The sequence below is a fragment of the Chelonus insularis genome, unplaced genomic scaffold (assembly GCF_013357705.1).
Source record: "Chelonus insularis isolate UGA/USDA-ARS -01 unplaced genomic scaffold, ASM1335770v1 contig_388_pilon, whole genome shotgun sequence".
In the NCBI taxonomy this organism is placed as follows: domain Eukaryota; kingdom Metazoa; phylum Arthropoda; class Insecta; order Hymenoptera; family Braconidae; genus Chelonus; species Chelonus insularis.
In genome coordinates, this window is record NW_023276544.1 from 51051 (window position 1) to 70101 (window position 19051).

A 19051-nucleotide genomic window follows, 5' to 3' on the forward strand; every position below is an offset into this window, starting at 1 on the left:
TGACGCAACGTCTAATTAACTTATTTTATAATTATACTGACGGTCTTTATTGTTTGTAATAATAGTTATTATTATAATTATAATTAATTTGTTTTTTAATAGAAAGGCAAGTGCCATAATTATGAATAGATAATCTCTTAATATTCATTTTATTTTATTCTATCATAAATAAATTAATTCATTAAATGATTTATTGATTAATATATGTATTGTAATAAAATTATGATGATTATTATTATAATTCACGAATTTTTTAAAATTAAATTCAATATCTTTTAATAGTCTTTATTATCGTAATTATCATTACAACGTTTTACTTCACATTATTTAAGTTAACTTAAAGTAAGCGATATAAGATTGCCCCTTTTGGTACTCCTTTTCTTATTTTTGACGAACTACGACGTGCAATTCTTATTCCTGATGACCAAGGTTCACTATAAAAACGTCGAGATATGCGATTTATGTTCGTGTTGCTGTTCATGTTTATATTCTGAAATTGAGGCAGAGTTGAATAATAAAACTTATTGTATTGCTTTTTTAAAATCACACTTTTTATTTTTCACAAATTATAAAAAATTATTATTTCATTTTATTGATTAGATATTTCAACAATAATGATTGAACTTCACTACTTATGAAGTGATATTAAATATTATGAGACAGTAGTTTTAAAATAAATGCTTTTTTATAATTTATGAAAAATTGATATTGGTATCAGTTAATTCATCAGTTTTTTGTCATATTAATTACTATGTTGTTTTCATATAATCAATGATATTTAAAAATCCATGCAGCTTATGTTACTCCGGTTTTTTATATTTCTGTTCTACTAATTTTCTCAGCCAGCGCAATAATAGCATTTTTAATCGTATCATTACACTCCTTGGCACTTTTTTCTCATCTGGATCCTGTTTATTAAAGCATAACGATTTGTCGGTATAAATTTGTATCCATTACAAAATGGATAATTTACAATTTTTATAAATGTTGTATAAATCATCAATAGATTGTTTTCACTACAGCCATTAAATAATTATCAATACTCTGCAGTATAAAGTCAAGCTAATTTAGCTCAAAAGAGTAATTTCAGATCAGTAGAAAAATTATCTCCTAAAGGCTTCACGTTTTTAAAAGTGAGAAAATCGTAAGTTAAACCAAAAAGAAATCATGTATACAATGCTCTTAGTATTCGATCTGAATTACCCTTAAGGGTTAAAGCACCTTGAACTTATCGTACTGAAATGTGAAAAATACAAACCGCAGTATCATCTTCCAAAGCATCATCGTCCTCAGCGCCCAACTCATCATCTTCAATTCTCTCATGCCCTTCTTCTGCATAATCTAACTCTCGAGCTGTTGCATTCATATCATTGCGTGCATATACGTCATCTGTTATTAAAAACAACATTCCATACATCAATCATTAGGAAAATTTCTGTGCTTAAATCTTGGCACATGATTACAAATACGAAAAAAATTAAAAATTATTCAATTTCATAATAACGGAGCAAGTGTCTTTTAATTGAATTAAAGAATGTTAATATATATTCACCATCATCGTCTAATAATTCTGCGGATGTTTCCCGACGTCCTATGACATTAACATTGGTGTTGCTGTTGGCATTGATACTTCTCCTGGCAGCCCTTGCTGCTACTTTCATTACCTTATGAACTGGAGTGGTAGTGTTGCCAGTTAAAACTCTCACAACTGCATCTGCTACTGCATCAGCAGTATTTTCACTCAACTTTTTTGCCAACGATCTTGTGACGATCTTCGCTGCATCGGCTGCTGCCGACGCCACTGCTGCAGCTTCTACTATTTTCTCTGCAGTGTCTTTATTAACCTGAATATTAGATTGATTATTGATGATAAATACAAACCTTTGAACAGTTTATTAATTATAAATATTTGTAATATTATGGCCTATAATGGTTTTTTGTATTTTATTCTCACTTCACTATGGACTGGACCATCAGTCCGTCGATATTTACGATGATGGGCGTTAATGTTTGCATTAATATTGGTATTGGAATTGATGTTTCGTTGGCCATGATGTTGTGAAGGATCACCATGGGTTGAAAGACAAGTCTATAAAATAGAAGTTTATTATCACACTGAAATCATCATTAATAAAGGAATCGGATGAATTTAAAAAATATTTATTAATTGACATTTACTCTTGAATTGAAAATAATAGTTAAAATTTATTTCTCACCTGAATAGTAATGGTAAAAGCGACTAAAAATATAGGAAATAATGAACGAACCATGTTTTTGGAAGAATATTTTCGTAGAAAAGTTTCACTTATTTCCAGTCTTGTTCGTTTGATTATATACGTTTCTCTAATTTCAATTAAAACCATATATCATGATATTGAGCGCAGAGCATAAAAATAATAGTTACTGATATTAAAGCTGTCATTCCATTTTTCTGACAGTGGAAAATTTGTGGTGAGGATTCAAAAAGAACAATGCCAAAAAAGCATTCATTTTCATTTCTATTTATTCCAGTTTGATTAATTCAATTAGCTGCCAAGTTTATATATCATTTTTTGAAAAAGTTGGCATACGATGGACGTTTTCGAATGTTGGTATTAGTATTGATGTTGGTGTTGACATTAGAATTACTATCACCATCTTCATCGATGTCATCCTCATCATCATCTTCATCGCTAGCATATTTTGATCTGTAGGATTTACGTGCTGTCACGTCTTCTTTAGCAGGAGCGTCATCAACTGGTCGCTTTGGTTTTCGAATTTTTGATAAATCATATTTAATTAATTTCATTTCTGCTAGATTAGTGGGCAATGAATGTGAAGATGATGACACATTTTTAGAATTGAACTGCAAGATACATTTTGTTCGGATAAAAGTTTAAGGCTTTTTAAGTTTATGAGGATTTTATTGTCAAATGACAAAATAAATAGTGAGGGTTTATAAGATTAAAAACTTACTTCTCGTTCATGATGAATAATTGCAACTTTCTTAACAATCTCAAGAAGTTCTGCTATTTTTAGCTCTGTTCGTAATAACGTTTGAGAAATGATATCAAAAATGCTGAGATCAATAACTCTCTTTGTTTCTTGAGCTGATGACTCTATTAATAACAGTGATAGTATAATAATACAAATAGCGGAGAAAGAACGTGTCATCTTTGATCATTATAGTTTCACTTAATATTATTTATATAGAGTTATAAGAGAACATGCTGTGTGGATATATATGTCCTCTGTGAGTTGTAAACAAAATTTTTATTGGCATCACGCTAAAACTAGTGTTATTATTTCTTGAGTTTGTTCTACGGATAACCAACGTTTTGGAACTCGTAAAATAAATGAAAATCAAGCCATTAAATTGCTAAAGAAATTTGATTCTCTAATATTCAATCAACGTATTCGTAAATAGAATTAAATTTATTCTTTTTTTATAGATCAAGGTTAGGATTTTATAACTGACGTAGTTGTATACTATAAATATCTTTCAATTTTGTATTTCATTATATGAAATAAGAAAAATATCACTAACCACAAATATAAATTTGAAAATATTTAAAAATGTGTCATTTTAATTTTTTATGACTCTTTACTAAATGTTTTAGAATTATAAATAAAGCAATAAGTCAAGATCGAACACAACTATAAAATTTTCACGATATCATATCAAATCAAAAATAATTCTGATAAAATTCATTAATTGCAGTATTATTAAATAAATGTAATTCATTTTTTAATTATTTAATACTCAATAAAAGTGATTAAATATCTTATAAAATAACAGTACAATTATAAAATTGGAATTTCAACCACCGAAACTTTTATTTCAAAAAATAGAGAAATGACTCAGTCGGTATGTGAAAGTGTTGATATAGTAGGATTTTTTAAGACCTACATAAGATTAAATCTCTGAATTACCATCTGTTAATATTAATCTTATTTTCTATACAGCTGACGATAAATAGAATAATAAAAAATTAGAATTTTAAAAATAATTTAAATATTTGTGCTTTAAATTAATTAATATTCCTTGTAAAGAAAGAATAAAAGCGTTAGGAAATATGTCTTACGGTAAATCGGAATGAAAGTAGAATTAATCAACCTTGTTTGATAGTTTCCAGTTCTCAGAAAATGTAAACACGCCGTTTCTGGAAAGTGACAGTAATTTTTATTCAATATGTTCTCCCAGTGTTTACCTTAGCGTTTTTTCTTTATAATACATAAATGTGCTAACTTTATGATATTTTCATGGCAAAAGTTTTATATTTACGAGTATAGTATATGAGTTATTGTTATGAATGCAAAAAAAAATTTTTATTTATTTCAATAAAGGAAATATTTTCGTTCTTTATTACGCGATATGATAAAAGAATGTAACGAATAGATTAAATTTTCGAATATAAATGACTTTTTTCTGTTACCAAACGTTGTTCGTATCTTTATGTTTTTAAATAATATTTAAAAATACTCTGCTGCTAGTTCATAATATTACTCGTTTTTTGAATAATTCATCACAACAAAAGTAGTCTGAACGATTTACCAAAATGCATCAAAAATTTTATTTTGAATTATTATGCATTTTTTTATATACTACAATCTCTACAACTTATCAAGAAGACATCAAAGCTAATTCTACATTGAATAATGAAAAATTACGATTAATGTACTTTTGGGAACAATTTGATTTTTTATATCCTACTGAAGCTGCTCGACAACAAGCAATAGAAAGTGGAGAATATGTTCCTGGAGGTGAACTACTTGGTGACATTGACATATCACATGGTAACTTGATCATTTATTATAATTCAGCAATTATGTAAAATTGAATCTATATAATAATTTGTCAAAAAAAAATTTAAAACAGGGAAAGAAGATTCAAGATTATTTGTAACCTTTCCACGAATTGGAAAAGGAACTCCTGCTACTCTAGGATATATCTTGTCCAGCAGCATTAAAAATAAAAAAGATATTCCTGTAGTTATTCCTTATCCTAATTTGGAGTTTAATAAAGTTGGAAATTGCAACAGTCTCATAAGTGTTTATCGAGTAAAGGTACAAATAAGTTCTCAATAAAAAAAAATAATCGATAAGCTTCAAGTACAATTCGTCACAACCTGCATTCTTTTGTAGATAGATGAATGTGGAAGGCTTTGGGTTCTTGACTCAGGAAAAATAGGGGAGCAGATATGTCCACCGAAAATAGTAATGTTCGATTTGAACTCTGATCAATCATCAACATATGAATTTCCAGAGGATCAGTACAATCCAGAATCAACTTTTGTTAATCTAGCTGTGGATGTTCGTCAAAATTGTTTAGATACATTTGTCTATATTGCAGATCCAACAGGATGTCAATTAATAATTTATGATCACACAAACAAAAACTCTTGGAACATTAAACATGATGTTTTCTCTTATGATCCAAACTATATTTCTTTCACTCTGGCTGGATATACGTTTGATCAGAAAGATGGTATTCTAGGATTGGCTTTAAGTCCCATGAGAAAGAATAACGACCGAATTCTCTACTTCCATTCGCTTTCAAGTGTTACAGAACATTTCGTTGAAACATCTGTTCTCAGGTTGTTAGAATGATGATAATTATTTATTCGTTATTTGTTGTTCATTTATTTATGATTAATATTTTTTAATTTAAAGAAAACAATCAAATTTTGAATCTTATGATAATGATTCGATATTAAAACTATTCTCATCGATGAAGAAAAAACGATCATCACAAACAGGAGTAGAAGTAATAGACCGAAATGGCGTACTTTTTTCTACTGCAGTCACGACAGCGAAGATAAATTGTTGGAATACCAATGATGGTCTATTTGAAGAAAATATATTGGACAATTTGGCTGTTGTCAGTGCTGAAGATCCTGGATTACCTTCTGCTTTAAATTTAAAGGTAGAGTGATTGGAAAAATTGAAATAACAAAGATTAATACTTACATTCTACTCATTTCCAGATGATTAATTTACCTAATGGAAGAGATGAACTATGGACCAATCTAGTATTTTTCTTTGTAAATGATAAGAACGAAACGGGAATGTATTTTAAAGTCTACGCTGGATATACTGATGAACTTGTTGAAGGCACAAAGTGTGCCCCTGCTTTCATTAGCAAATTATAAAATTTAAAAAAGCCCCTTAATTACTTTGTAATGAATGTCTAATGAAGTTGAGCACAAAAACTATTCGAAAATGTTACAATTGATAAACAGAAATTTTATTTCTACACTTATGTAATAGGATGAAAAATAAAGATGTTAAATGTAAGGAATTGAAACGCCAGAATGGTAGTAATAATATTACTAAAAACACTTGTCAAACTTAATGATGTTTGTGTGGCTCCAGTTATAAAAGATTATCTATGTTATCTGTAATGAATTTAAATATTAGAATATACTTATCTACTAAAATAAAAACATGTCGCCGGAAATTATAAAAATGATGTGACCACGATCATGATTATTGTGTCAATATAGATACAACTGTTTATTATGATGACTAGATTATATATATATCTCGGTTTAAGAATCATTCGAATAATTGGAAATATCCCTGATGTTACTTGACTCAGTTAGTTGAAAAGGTATGTGTCCACTGTTAACTTAAAACTTTGAGGTAATTAAATATCAAATTTTATGAAGACTTAATTTTATGTTAAGGTTGAAAATAAACTGTTTCAGTTCCAAGATGAGGAAAATCTGCACAACATTTTTAATTTTTTATCTTTTCCACTTTGGAGCTGCATCAATAGTATCGAAAGTTTTTACGTTTGATAATGCGAAAAAAGTTGGATCATTGGTAATGAAATCGTATACTTTGGAAAAAAAAGTTAATGATGATACTCCAGAAGTAATTCAAGCATTATCGACAGAATTAAATGCTGCGACGAATAATTTACGAAATTTAGGACTCTTTGTTCGTGAAAATTTAGATGGAATTGTTCTCAGCATACCTGAAGATGTTGAAACTGCTACAGAAATAAATAATGATTTGAGAGATATATTTAATCGAATCGTACTTATTAATGGACTCTTTAAATCATTTTATCTTGAATATGTGGATAAAAAGATTTCTGATACTTCATTAAATGTCTTTATAGCAAAAGCTACCAGCATTGATGAAGATAGTCCTGCTATTAATTCATTTAAAATATATAGCTTGATTCATCCTGGTAATCTTGGCTATTTAAAGCCTTGTTTCTTTTCTAGAATTGCTCAACAATTAAAAGTAAGTAAATGTATGGAATGATTCTGAAACGACATATAATTTGTTCAATTTCTTTTTGCAGACAAATGTTTTTCAACGTTGTAAAAAACATCAGAGTCCACAACAATTCTTATTTGAGCTCTATGATCTGATTGAAACTGTAGAAACTCGAGCATTCATGATGATTACTACAGCGTATAAATTAAAATCTCTTAAGGATAACGGTAAATTTTGAGTTTTTGTTAAATTTCAATAATTTTCCTTTTTATTGGTCTAGTAAAGATAAATAGACAAGTATTACTATGATTTTCTAGAAAACTTGTCGAGAGAAATGCAATTTGCGCATAATGAGCACGAAAAGAGGCTGCATGATTATTTAAGTGATTTACAGGGTGTTGTTAATGGTGCATCTACGTTAATGTTTAGTTGCATGCCTCAATATTATAGCTTGAATCACTTAGAACCTCAGTTAACTTATGCTGTGAGTTTGAGACCGAAAATAAGTGATTACAACAATAACATGTTGAGTATTTATGAATAAATTTTCTAAACACACACACATGAATGAAACAAGGTGAATAAAATGGAATTAATACTGTTTCGTATGTTATGTAGGGTAGTAACAGGACTACGGCTGGTCGTGTTGAAAGGAATAATTCATATTCAGATAGAAGAAGGTAAACTAGGAGTTAACGGAGATATAGTAGCTGGAACTGAAAGATGGATTCCAGTGGATGACATGGACTTCGCTTCGAAAACTATTCATCAAAACGGAGTGAACTCACACATGTCTATAGGCACTGATTTTCAAACGGTCACTTGGTGGGACTATGTAGAAACGGCAGTGCGAACCGTACCTGAAAATTGTGTAATTGTTGGTAAGAAATTCATTAACATACCAACTTTAAGAATGCATTTAACTACGAATAAATTAAAATTGTTACAGGTGCAAACTTCGATACCTATGACATAAGCGATACTAATAAGAAAATATTCTACCTGCGATTGCATTATGCAAAAATAGTCTTTTCCACTGGAGAAGTCATACCATCAACCTATAGTACAACCCATGAAATAACTTATGGATGGGGCAATTATGAAGTTTTTGCCTTAAACCGGTGATTATTGATTTTTTTTCTATCTAAAATTGATATGATTAAATATTGATGTTTATTGAATGAATATTAATAAATTTTTTAATTATTTTGTTTCAGTGAAATTAAATCATTCTCTGCAAATAGCAATGGAAATGAAAACTTTGTAAATCTTCCCAACTCTTATTTGGATTGGCAAAATGTCGTTGGAGAACCTAGAATTCCTTTCACAGGCGTTGGTTTTAAAAAATATGATAATCCATCATATGGACGTTCTTTGTCCTTACAAGTTTCTACGCTGAATTTAATGTCACGTATTGATATTAATTAATAAAAAATATATATACATACTGATTCATAAAATATATATATATATAATAATGCATTGAACACTTGAAAAATGATAATAAAAAATTATTCATAATATTTTTGTATTATTTATTTTAAGTTAATCCTTATGGAGGAGTTATGAATAAAAAAAATCAATAGAATAAAATATATAATATAATTTTTGAAATCATTTCACGATAGGATTGGAAATTTTTTTAGAATTTAAACGCATAAATATTATATTTAAAATCTTTAAAATGTTTTTTTTTTTGATGCCTGTTTTTAAAATTTTACTCACTAATTTCCACCAATAATTATTATATTTAAATAGAATACAAGTGTTAACTCGTTCTTAATAATATTTTTTCTGTATTTTGTTATCAATTTTTTTAGAATTTAAATGCATAAATATTAAACTTTAATTTTTTTTTTTATATTCTATTTAAAATATTTAAATATAATTATTATTAATTATTCATGAAGTTTCATTTAAACACTTGGATCTATATCATATATGACCTCTAAATGATGGCTAATTGAGTTACAGTCTCAGTACTTCAATTAAGAATGAAAATTATTATTTGTTCTTGCCAAATATCATGATAAAACAATATTTTTATCTATAAGTTTAAGTTAAAATAATTACGAAAGATGGCTTTTGGACTGAAAAACATCCGGCAGATGTTAAAAAATATGTTTATAGAAATGTTTTAGAGCTGTTTAAATAATCTATCATACAAAATGCTGTTATTATAATTCGCCAGCGAATACGATAACTCTTGATAATAATATTACAAATAAATTGATACACTAATGTTGATTCAACTGTATTGTTGTTAATAGGAAATATATATATAAGTGAAGTAGCCTTACAGAAAATATTCTATCCGATTTCATAAACCATCTAAGGTATGATTATTATTTATAAGATACATTTATATAATATTAATAATTAGAATTGCCATTCTAGCAACATGGGTTACAAAATCGGAGCAATTCTGCTCATCTTGAGCTTATTTTACATCTCAGTGGCACCAAATCCTCTCATAGTGATAGAGGGTGCAATCACTGCTACATCTACGGTTATGACAATCACCGACTACGTCAAAGGTCGACCAGTTGTATCGGATATTCTTCCACAAATGGCTGATGATCTGAATGCGTTATCGAATAATCTTTTCAACAGCGGTGTTAAACTTCGTGAAAGTTTAAGCGGAATAGCTGAGAGTATTCCAGCAGATCTTGAAGCAGCCGCTGAAATAAATAATGATGTTAGAAATATGTATGATAATATTCTAAATATTAATTACCTTTTCGAAAGATATTTCTATGACATTATGGACAAAAAAATTAGCACTCATTCCCTTGGAATTTTCGTCAATAAATCAACAAGTGCTGATAATAATGGTCCTGAACAAAGTGCCTTGAATATTTATAAAATCATTCATCCTGAAGAACTTAGCTTACTGAAGCCTAGCTTTTTAAAAAAAATTGTTACTCAATTGAATGTAAGTCATGATTTATATTACTTCTATTCAATTATTTTAATAGTTTTATTCAATGATTCAAATTAATTCTGTTTTTTTTAAATAACAGACAAATGTATATCAACGCTGTAAAAGACATGAAAGTCCTCAACAACGAATCTTGAAGATCTACACATTAGTCGGATTAGCTGAATTCAAAGCCTTCTTGATGACTTCTATTGGCTATGCATTACGTTCTTCAATGGTCAATGGTAATATCAAAATCCACTACTCTATTAAATTTAAAACGGTTATAAATTGAATTTATAAATTAATGAATATTGTAATTGTTGTAGAAAACCATGATCGAGATATAGAACGCGTTAAAAATGATCATATCGTAAAAATGCAAAATTACATCACGTTAGTTAAAGCTGCTGTATCAGAAGCCATGACTGAAGTTGCTAACTGTAAACCTGCGGCGAGTGATAAATTTAATTTATGGTCACTGCAAGCTGTCAGTTTATTACCAGTTGAGGCTGACTTCAAGAATGATATGTTAGTATACTAATTTGCAAATAAAGATTTCAATGCTCATGATATTGTATGTTATTTAGGGTAGTGACAGGAGTACGTTTTAACGTAGTAAATAGAATACTTCATGCTCAAATTGAAGAAGCAAAACTTGGTCCTAATTATACAACAGTATCTGGTACTGAAAGATGGGTTCCATTGGAAGAAATGGATTGGATGAGTAGTATAGGGGGTGCTCGTGGTGGTTGTACATTGAAAAAAAGAACTTCTTGGAGAAAATATGGGTCTAAACCAATTTGTGCGGAAACTGGTTCCAACATACAAATATATCTTTCCAAGACCATGGAATTTCCTGGAAGTTTTGCTATTGTTGGTGAGTATTAGTTATATATCTAGTTAATGCTCTTTTTTCAAATCCTAATTATTACAGGTGTGCAATTCCATAAGCAGGAACATATTGAAGATCATAAACTAGCTCTTCATTTAACTCTTAAAATGGCAGGAATTACTCCTCAAGGCAAAGTTATACCTCAAGTTCTTCCAAGTTTGTACGTATCACAAATTTTTATATTTCTATCTCATAGAACCAAACTATTATAATATTTTTTTATTATAGCCAAGAAAAGCAGAAAGATGCAAATAACGAATATTTTGACTTGGTTAATCATCATATTGATTTACAATCTGTCTATGCAGACCCAAGACTTCCTCTTACACAAGTTGAAGTCTACCATCGCGAAGATCAAGATCCTGGAAACACTGTATCTTTGAAACTTCAAACTTTTAATATTGCTTCCACGATTAAAACAAACTAATGTTAAGCTATTCAATAACATTTTGAAATACTATCGTTATTGATTCTCTGAAATATAGAGAAATATAAATGATTTAGAACAGGATTTAATACTTATAAAAAAGTAAAAATTATACTAATTCTTTTCAATTATCATTCAATAAATTTATTGCTTTCTCAAAGCTCTTCGTAACACTTCCTTCTTCACCTTTATCGATAGCTTAACATAATCATCATCACTGTCTTTATCATTATCATCAAAATCATCATCTAGATTATTATTATTATTACTGAAATGATTATCTTTAAGTGAACTTAACGTTCGTCGAGTTTGCCCTAAATTAGTGCCAGTCTCTGAGGAATCAGAAGATTGTTTTTCTTGAGACTGAATCTCTTTTAATGTTGACATCATGTCAGCAACGGTATTTCTCGTCACAATTTCATTTTCGATTGCATTACTCTGACCAATATCATTTTTGAATGCTCTTCGAGTGACATGGTCTAAAGCAGCAGCTACTTCATAAGCAGATGGTTGACTTCGTCTGGTTGGTCTTATTATTGGAGTGATGATATTTTCTAATTCAGTCATTATCTGTTGAGTTAATGGTGATCGTCGGGATGGTGGTTTGTCCATTCGCTCCTCGATGATACTCCACAGCTCTTTAGCCACTTCTTTTGGGTCTACATTGACGACTATGTTTACATTTTTGTTCTCTATCACTGTTTCAGACTGAAAACAATTATAATTGAGGTTATTTTGTAAAGTATTATTCAAAAAATTTGAGTAACAATGATTCAATTGTTTCTTATTTTTATATTGTTGACGTATTTTTTAATTTATTCAATTACATTAAATGAATAAATATTTAATGTACTGTATTCTCACCTCTGGACTAGGCGTTAACCTCGAGTTTCCACCGGCTTTAGGAGATTTCAAATTATTACCCAGCTGTAAATTTCACAAAATATTTTAAACAAATAAATTTATTAATAAAATTAAAAAAATAATCGATAAAACGATCGATTTGGCTTACAGAATGCGTGTGGACCACCACGAAAGTCAACATAAAAATATTGAAAATTTTCATGGTGGTGTAAACAACGCGATACGTTGACGCAACGAAAATCACAAGTCCTATAAAAAAATAGATTAAATACAAACTTCTTTATATACTTTAATCTCTACACGATGGCAATAATATCAAGCTCTAGCATTAAAAAAATTTTTTAATAACAGCCAGTGATCGTTTCACGATTCGCAGTTCAGTTGATTTTCTCAAGAAGTCGATTAACGGATATTCACGTCACAGTTGTTAATAATTTCATGTTTTTAAAAGCGTTAACTCATCATCAATTTTCTACAATAACATTTTTATTATCAATATCCATTTTATCAGTAAGTATATTTCCATTAAAGTACTACAATCATTAACATAATTAACACTTTAATAATACTTTTATAAATACTTGATTAACCTCCAAATCAATATATGCTTAAAGAATTTTATTAAAACATTGACATTTATTTAATCAAGTATCAGGATTAATAATATTCAAAGATTCAATATCATCTTTCAGATCATCCATCAGATCAGGTCTCTGTCGAATTTCTGTTTTCAAAGCTTTTGTTAAAGCTGCATAAAAATCATTATTCCAAGTATGTGGATCACTTCTTCGTGTTGGTTGATATGCTTGATAAAAGTTTCGTCCTCTATTTTGATCCTGCAGATCATTACCTGGTTCTCTAGGATAGATGTTCGAATTTGCTGGGTTTATTTGCTGTTCTTGTGTATTACGAGCAGCATTTAACGCAATTATCGCTCGTTTCATTGATAACTCGTTGTCATAATTGTTATGGGCTGTTGTACAGTATTGATTTGCACGTAAACGTGAATATTGTTGTTTATTGATTTGTTGAATTATGTCATTAATTTTATTAATTTCGTCATTTAGCTGTAACAGAAGATTTTCACTGCAATCACAAGCATTCTAAAAATGAAAATTAATTTATTTACTTCATAATAATCATTTCAATAATAATTAATGAATTTAATTAATAACTCATCACTTACTGCGTTAATTAATAGGTCAAAATATGATAGTATGCTAACGTAAATAATTTTTTTCCACATTATTGGTAATTTTTTTTTTTTTATGGCTAATAAACAAATGTGTTTTTAATTAATTTTTATATTTAAACTCTATAATTATTGTTTCAATTTTTTGTGCAAGGAGAAGAATCTGCTATGCCTTGGATGTAATTTTCGTTATGTCTGTGACCTTCTAAATTCAATCGTCATATTACTGCCATAAACTATTAACTATTATTGGTACAGATAAGCTTAGCTGATTGTATAGATGGATCATTGTTGTGATTCACTAATATCGAAGCGATTGGTTTATTCATTTTTTTAATTAAAAATACACTTCTTGGACATTTGTATTAAGTCATTTTTTATTACATTAGATGATAAAAAATTTAATCTTGGACAAAAATTGTAATTTAAAAAAGAATAAGGTATATTGAAAAAGGATGATACAATTGTGGAGATGATATTATTTATTAATTGTAAAAAAAAGTAATTAACGATGTCTATTGATTAAATTCATAATATCTTGAAGCTTCATTTTAGTTATCAGCTCATCGAAATTGGATCCGTGATTATCATCATTTTTATCGAAAGAAAATTTAAATATATTATCTAACGATTTATCTTTGCAAGGTGCTGCATCAAGCTCCTTAACATTTCTTCGAGACCTTCCATCTGGGCTTCGATCTAAAAAACCATTGGATTTTAAAAAAATAATATATCCATGTTGTGTATTGAATTAGAGTGGATCAATAAACTTGTGTCGTTATCTTTTCGAAGAAAAATTTTAAAGAAACATGAATTAATTATTGATCAACTGATGACTACTTCTTAACGTAATATTCATCTATTCCTATTAGAAAGTTTTTTCATGGAAATTAGTTTACATGCTTTATTGATTAGATTTTTTTTATTACATTAAAGGTTTGATTATAAATATTTTTTTTATTAAAAATGAAAAAATAGACACAAATGTATCCACCAATTCAATGATCGGACAATTTAAGTTTTAGAAACATCAGAAACTGAACCTGGAACTGAAGCTGGTTTACCCAAATTTAGATTTTGGAGAGCTTGCAATTGGCGAAGAGCTTCATCACCAAAGTCTAGATTATTTGTTGGAGTCCTTAATGGTATATTACCATTTTTTGTAGTATCGTTCATTAGAAGTTCATCTTTACCAGTATTTACTTGAATTCTTGTCACGTCTGTTGAATTGTTTAAACCAGTTTCATTTTTAATCTCCACATCTGATAAAAATCTCAAAGCGGGTAGGGAATTTTCCACATTAGCTTGGACATCTGCAGGTTTTTCATTAGTTACCAGAGATGTGAAACTTTCTACAGTTTTCTGAAGGTTGGTTTGATCAACTACAGCATCAATGGTTTTATTTATTCCTAAATTTAAAAGATTTCGTGCTCCTTCACTAAACATTGAATCCATATTCATATTACTTTCAGATTCATTCGAGGTCAGAGATCCTAGATGATTTGTAGCTGTAGTTATACTTTCAGCAGGTTTTAAAATGTCAGATATTGTTTTTGAACCAATTGGAAATAAAAATCTACTTTGGACTTCCGTAAATACATCATTTTTATGCTCATCAGGTTTCGTTTGTCCTTGAATTATTTCTTTTAAAGTCAAGTTTTGTAATTCAGTGTCTAATTTATTCGTTGCTTGAGCTCTTTCTGCATTTCTTAATTCAACCACTCGATTAGTCGTTTGATAAGCCAGTCGTAAAAACAACCGAACAAGTTTTTCATTTTGTTCTATCGAATTTGGATCGTAATGCTGTTCAGCAGTATTTAACACTTCTGATGATGATATAATAATCTGGAAACAGTTTTTTAACAAATAATTTTTTTTTTACAATTATTTATTGAATTTTTTTTCTAAGAGACTGTTAAAAAAAAAACTAATGTATGTGTATTTAATTAGGTGAATCATTACCGGAATGATGGAAATGAAGATGGAGAAAAGAACGTTGCTCACTTGCATCTTTCACTACACTACAAATGAAATATTCTCCACTGAGAATGACCTTTAAATATACTCAGCAATTAAGATGATTAATATAATTTGCACGGTCCATGTTTCGATTTCTTGGTATGTATTTTATGATCAATTAATGATAATTTTAGTGTTTAACTAATCAATTTGCTTATCAGTTCACTTTTAGACATCAATAATATTGTTGTACGACCATGAAGTAAGAAAAGATCTCATGAATTTTTTCATGAACATCAGGACAACTTATTATTGAATATAATACAAAGTTTAGCTTTTAGCATTCTTAATAAGAAACACAATATGAATATTTTAATCAAGTCATTTTTATTGATATGAAGTCATTGATATTTTACAGACATACCATTGACTGTGTACAAGGAAAATAAGTGTTTGATTAATTGTATTATTAGTAAGGATTTTATCTATTGTAGATAAATACATCATGTCTACTGTTATGAAGGGGAATAACAATGTTGGTTACATTATGTAATACTTATAGTTGTCATCTAGAAATAATCAGATATGAATCTTGATTATGTTGAATCTTCGTTAAGATCTGAAGATTTATCCTCTGTGCCCACAACGGTGGCATCGCTTAGGGTAATGATTGTGATACTGAGGATAGTGATGGCCATGATGTTTGTAGCCATAACCGCCACCGCCTCGGTAAGGATCAGGATTAGCACTAGCTACTGGTGATGCTTCTCTTTGTACTCTGACGACTTCTGATTGAACTACATCTTCAGCATTTTCTGCAATTAGATAGAAAAATTCTTTTCAGTATTTCCAATAGTAATTTAATTTTAAAATAATACAACATTCGTTATTTAGGAAGACTTTATCAATAGTCATGATATTAAAATATGATCCAAGTTTCAAGGATAAAAAAAGCTTGAAATTTAGTGAATAATTCATTGCAAAAATAGGAAATAAGAATAAAATAAGTAAAGCAGTTATTTAAACTTACCATTTTCAGTTGTAGGATAAGCGTAAACACAAACAACAGTTGCAAGAACGAGTAATAACACAATTTTAGCCATTTTTAAACAAAGTTCAGGATTCTTTCTTTGACTTGGAAAAAATTTTCTGTTACGGTGGTCGATCCTGCTGCGGTTCTTAAATGAAACTGGTTTTGAATGCTAAATGCTACCTATATATAGACTCGAATCTCTCAAGATACATTTCAGGAATTCAAGATTTTTCCTCTATTGAAATTTTTTTTATGATCATTTTTATTTTTATTTAAATTTTTATCTCTTTTAACAAGAAACGATGAATTAGTCATGATTGAAATTTTCACATATGATATTAGAAATGCAATATAAAATATGTTTTTATGCAAAAAATTTAATAATAGATTAACATTAACTTGTAATGAACGTCATTATCAGGAATCCCGGAACTTTTGATAAATGTCTTTTTCGTTCTCTGATTATGGTAATTCAAATTCATCAATTAATGACAATGGCAAATTTTTCCTTGTTACGTTTACAAATATTACATTAATAATCAACAATTCAATCAATTATGTTGGCGTTTTTCGAAAGAGCATTACTCAAAACTCGGTACTTTTTATTGAAAAACATTATTTATTTAATTAATTAATTCTACTTATAGATTTATCCCTATTTTATTCTGATGTTAAATTCAGGTGATGAATTTCTCGAGTATAATTCTAAGATTTGTGAATATAAATAAGAAAAAGAACATGGATTAGTCAAATGAAAAATTTCATAATATTAACAACATGTTCAGAGTCATTTGACCCTAATGAATCATTTATAATAAATAATCTTTCTGCCTCTTGAGTCAAATAGTTTTCAGAAAAAATTGTATGCAATAAAAATCTCATTCTTAGTGAAGAAAAAATTCAGTAAGATAAATATTTCTTAAAAAGTTATAATAAAAATACTGAGATATGAATACTTAGCCTAAAGTTTTGTTTCGATAAAAATTTTCATAATGATTTCTTCTGAACTGTCTAAGTTGTCAGATCGAAATAAATTTGGCAAGATTTAAATTGGTTGTTTAATCAAATTATTTATGAATTTTTTTCTGATCTTAATTTTGTCTGAGATTGAGTTTAAATATACTTCATTAAGGACAATGATTTACTAGATCAAAGGATCCAAGATAATTCAAGATAGGAGTTAAACTGGAATTTCGAGATGGACATTAAATTAATGACAAAATAAATTACGAACAATTAAATTTTATTTAGATACATATTTTTTATTATTTATGTAATATGATCAACAAATAATTTCCAAAAAGGTGAATAATAATATTCCACTATATTTTAAAAATTTCATTTCCAAAGATAATATCAAAATTCATTGAAAAATAATTTTTATTCAGTAGATCGAATGATAGTTTAATTTATTTATCCCCTTAGAGCATCAATCACTGCACCAAATAACCTGTGAAAAACAAACAGTTATTAAAATCATACAATAAAATTGAACAAATGAAGAAGAAATATAAATGCAGAAACAGAATAAATTTTTGTAACTCTCAAGCTTCATGCTCATTATAACAAAGAGAAGACCTAAGACTTGTATGTCTAAAAACCTTTATTTTCTTCTGATAAACTCTGGAGATAAAGTGGGATCTGGATCAGATGGCGATTTTTTATCAACATGAACCAGAGGATATCTATTTTTGGGGGTCTTTTGATCCTGTAACTCACTGGATATGATATCACTTATAACTCTACGAAGATCAGCATCGTCTTCAACATCAATCAAAGCTGCCTCGATTACAGAAGCTTGAGAATTTTTTGAATAAGTTTCCGGCACATCAATGTATACGTAGATTTCATCATACCCTGGTCGCTGAGGATGATCGTGGCCATGTTGCTGGTTGTAGTGAACGCCATGGTCATGAGAATGGTCGTGGTGGACGTCGTAGTGGATGTCATGGTCATGAAGATGGTCGTGGTGATGATCATGATCATGAGGATGGTCGTGGTGGACGTCATGGTCATGAAGATGGTCGTGGTGGACGTCATGGTCATGAAGATGGTCGTGGTGGACGTCATGGTCATGAAGATGGTCGTGGTGATGCCCATGGTCATGAGTATGGTCATGGTGAGCTAGACCATCATCAAGATGAGCGTGATTGCGGTGTCCATGAGTTTCGAGTCCCAAACTATCATGATAGGCAGCTCGAGGATGACGACTTTTTGGTGGTATTTCTCCAACAAACGACACTAAAAAAATGCTTCACTCTAGTATACTTTTACTCGATACTTTAAATTAACTTTAATAATTTTTTAGCATGAATTCTTAAACAATAGTTTATAATAATACTTACGATCTGTTTCAGAAGGATAAGCACAAACGTATGTAGCACAAGCTAAAATGAGTAAAAATACAAACTTAGCCATGATGACTATTGATTCTCGATTTTTAGATACGAAATGGTTTTTGGTCACTGCCACTGATGCTACTTCACTTCAGAATGATCACTGTTGGGATCACCAAATAATTCTTGTATATATATACACCATTTTATTAC

At 29.1% G+C, this 19051-nt stretch overlaps 7 protein-coding genes across 12 annotated transcripts; 3 read left to right on the top strand and 4 right to left on the bottom strand.

Annotated features, from left to right (window-relative positions):
- Nucleotides 1-269: 269 nt before the first annotated feature.
- Nucleotides 270-4189, bottom strand: LOC118067537 (uncharacterized). Of its 5 annotated transcripts, none has more exons than XM_035084315.1 (7): nucleotides 4065-4189; nucleotides 2956-3098; nucleotides 2217-2845; nucleotides 1955-2089; nucleotides 1553-1844; nucleotides 1259-1389; nucleotides 270-490 (listed from the first exon to the last, which is right to left on the bottom strand). In XM_035084315.1, the coding sequence occupies exons 3-7, from the start codon at nucleotides 2361-2363 to the stop codon at nucleotides 338-340; spliced, it is 858 nt and encodes a 285-aa protein (XP_034940206.1). In that variant the 5' UTR covers nucleotides 2364-2845; nucleotides 2956-3098; nucleotides 4065-4189; the 3' UTR covers nucleotides 270-337. The 5 variants fall into 5 exon arrangements, 4 of the variants coding, with proteins under 4 accessions (XP_034940206.1, XP_034940207.1, XP_034940208.1 ...); XM_035084316.1 differs by having other exon boundaries at nucleotides 4097-4114; XR_004690397.1 differs by lacking the exon at nucleotides 4065-4189 and adding an exon at nucleotides 751-908 and having other exon boundaries at nucleotides 361-490; nucleotides 2956-3378.
- Nucleotides 4190-4440: 251 nt separating this feature from the next.
- Nucleotides 4441-6425, top strand: LOC118067536 (protein yellow-like). Its single transcript, XM_035084314.1, has 5 exons — nucleotides 4441-4776; nucleotides 4859-5046; nucleotides 5125-5576; nucleotides 5653-5905; nucleotides 5967-6425. Exons 1-5 carry the CDS (start codon nucleotides 4539-4541, stop codon nucleotides 6129-6131), a joined length of 1296 nt encoding a protein of 431 aa, XP_034940205.1. The 5' UTR covers nucleotides 4441-4538; the 3' UTR covers nucleotides 6132-6425.
- A 38-nt stretch (nucleotides 6426-6463) lies between these two features.
- On the top strand, nucleotides 6464-8640 carry LOC118067555 (uncharacterized). The gene is made up of 7 exons (XM_035084349.1): nucleotides 6464-6592; nucleotides 6690-7236; nucleotides 7298-7439; nucleotides 7530-7737; nucleotides 7831-8093; nucleotides 8162-8333; nucleotides 8430-8640. Exons 2-7 carry the CDS (start codon nucleotides 6697-6699, stop codon nucleotides 8638-8640), a joined length of 1536 nt encoding a protein of 511 aa, XP_034940240.1. The 5' UTR covers nucleotides 6464-6592; nucleotides 6690-6696.
- Nucleotides 8641-9410: 770 nt separating this feature from the next.
- Nucleotides 9411-11530, top strand: LOC118067548 (uncharacterized). 2 transcript variants are annotated; one of them, XM_035084335.1, is made up of 7 exons: nucleotides 9411-9548; nucleotides 9610-10147; nucleotides 10236-10377; nucleotides 10462-10663; nucleotides 10723-11012; nucleotides 11070-11187; nucleotides 11256-11530. In XM_035084335.1, exons 2-7 carry the CDS (start codon nucleotides 9614-9616, stop codon nucleotides 11452-11454), a joined length of 1485 nt encoding a protein of 494 aa, XP_034940226.1. In that variant the 5' UTR covers nucleotides 9411-9548; nucleotides 9610-9613; the 3' UTR covers nucleotides 11455-11530. The 2 variants fall into 2 exon arrangements, with proteins under 2 accessions (XP_034940226.1, XP_034940225.1); XM_035084334.1 differs by having other exon boundaries at nucleotides 9425-9548; nucleotides 9596-10147.
- A 42-nt stretch (nucleotides 11531-11572) lies between these two features.
- Nucleotides 11573-12727, bottom strand: LOC118067553 (uncharacterized). The gene is made up of 3 exons (XM_035084346.1): nucleotides 12467-12727; nucleotides 12319-12381; nucleotides 11573-12162 (listed from the first exon to the last, which is right to left on the bottom strand). The coding sequence occupies exons 1-3, from the start codon at nucleotides 12518-12520 to the stop codon at nucleotides 11599-11601; spliced, it is 681 nt and encodes a 226-aa protein (XP_034940237.1). The 5' UTR covers nucleotides 12521-12727; the 3' UTR covers nucleotides 11573-11598.
- A 1250-nt stretch (nucleotides 12728-13977) lies between these two features.
- Nucleotides 13978-16677, bottom strand: LOC118067552 (uncharacterized). Its single transcript, XM_035084344.1, has 4 exons — nucleotides 16500-16677; nucleotides 15473-16284; nucleotides 14554-15355; nucleotides 13978-14209 (listed from the first exon to the last, which is right to left on the bottom strand). The coding sequence occupies exons 2-4, from the start codon at nucleotides 15518-15520 to the stop codon at nucleotides 14016-14018; spliced, it is 1044 nt and encodes a 347-aa protein (XP_034940235.1). The 5' UTR covers nucleotides 15521-16284; nucleotides 16500-16677; the 3' UTR covers nucleotides 13978-14015.
- Nucleotides 16678-17794: 1117 nt separating this feature from the next.
- On the bottom strand, nucleotides 17795-19014 carry LOC118067544 (histidine-rich glycoprotein-like). Its single transcript, XM_035084326.1, has 3 exons — nucleotides 18848-19014; nucleotides 18359-18743; nucleotides 17795-17952 (listed from the first exon to the last, which is right to left on the bottom strand). Exons 1-3 carry the CDS (start codon nucleotides 18918-18920, stop codon nucleotides 17916-17918), a joined length of 495 nt encoding a protein of 164 aa, XP_034940217.1. The 5' UTR covers nucleotides 18921-19014; the 3' UTR covers nucleotides 17795-17915.
- Between the last annotated feature and the right edge of the window lie 37 nt (nucleotides 19015-19051).

Coding starts and splice junctions, on each gene's coding strand:
- LOC118067537 (XM_035084315.1), bottom strand. CDS start 2,363: ATGGTTTTAATTGAAATTAGAGAAACGTATATAATCAAACGAACAAGA. Junction 2,090..2,216: donor CTTTTACCATTACTATTCAG/GTGAGAAATAAA, acceptor TCTATTTTATAG/ACTTGTCTTTCAACCCATGG. Junction 1,845..1,954: donor ATGGTCCAGTCCATAGTGAA/GTGAGAATAAAA, acceptor TCTAATATTCAG/GTTAATAAAGACACTGCAGA.
- LOC118067536 (XM_035084314.1), top strand. CDS start 4,539: ATGCATCAAAAATTTTATTTTGAATTATTATGCATTTTTTTATATACT. Junction 4,777..4,858: donor TGACATTGACATATCACATG/GTAACTTGATCA, acceptor AATTTAAAACAG/GGAAAGAAGATTCAAGATTA. Junction 5,906..5,966: donor CTTCTGCTTTAAATTTAAAG/GTAGAGTGATTG, acceptor ACTCATTTCCAG/ATGATTAATTTACCTAATGG.
- LOC118067555 (XM_035084349.1), top strand. CDS start 6,697: ATGAGGAAAATCTGCACAACATTTTTAATTTTTTATCTTTTCCACTTT. Junction 7,738..7,830: donor AGTGATTACAACAATAACAT/GTTGAGTATTTA, acceptor TATGTTATGTAG/GGTAGTAACAGGACTACGGC. Junction 8,094..8,161: donor TGAAAATTGTGTAATTGTTG/GTAAGAAATTCA, acceptor AAATTGTTACAG/GTGCAAACTTCGATACCTAT.
- LOC118067548 (XM_035084335.1), top strand. CDS start 9,614: ATGGGTTACAAAATCGGAGCAATTCTGCTCATCTTGAGCTTATTTTAC. Junction 10,378..10,461: donor ACGTTCTTCAATGGTCAATG/GTAATATCAAAA, acceptor TAATTGTTGTAG/AAAACCATGATCGAGATATA. Junction 11,188..11,255: donor CCTCAAGTTCTTCCAAGTTT/GTACGTATCACA, acceptor TTTTTATTATAG/CCAAGAAAAGCAGAAAGATG.
- LOC118067553 (XM_035084346.1), bottom strand. CDS start 12,520: ATGAAAATTTTCAATATTTTTATGTTGACTTTCGTGGTGGTCCACACG. Junction 12,382..12,466: donor TGGTGGTCCACACGCATTCT/GTAAGCCAAATC, acceptor TGAAATTTACAG/CTGGGTAATAATTTGAAATC. Junction 12,163..12,318: donor GGTTAACGCCTAGTCCAGAG/GTGAGAATACAG, acceptor AATTGTTTTCAG/TCTGAAACAGTGATAGAGAA.
- LOC118067552 (XM_035084344.1), bottom strand. CDS start 15,520: ATGCAAGTGAGCAACGTTCTTTTCTCCATCTTCATTTCCATCATTCCG. Junction 15,356..15,472: donor TCTTCATTTCCATCATTCCG/GTAATGATTCAC, acceptor AACTGTTTCCAG/ATTATTATATCATCATCAGA. Junction 14,210..14,553: donor TAAACCAGCTTCAGTTCCAG/GTTCAGTTTCTG, acceptor ATGGTTTTTTAG/ATCGAAGCCCAGATGGAAGG.
- LOC118067544 (XM_035084326.1), bottom strand. CDS start 18,920: ATGGCTAAGTTTGTATTTTTACTCATTTTAGCTTGTGCTACATACGTT. Junction 18,744..18,847: donor TTATCCTTCTGAAACAGATC/GTAAGTATTATT, acceptor GCATTTTTTTAG/TGTCGTTTGTTGGAGAAATA. Junction 17,953..18,358: donor GATCATCCTCAGCGACCAGG/GTATGATGAAAT, acceptor TGTTTTTCACAG/GTTATTTGGTGCAGTGATTG.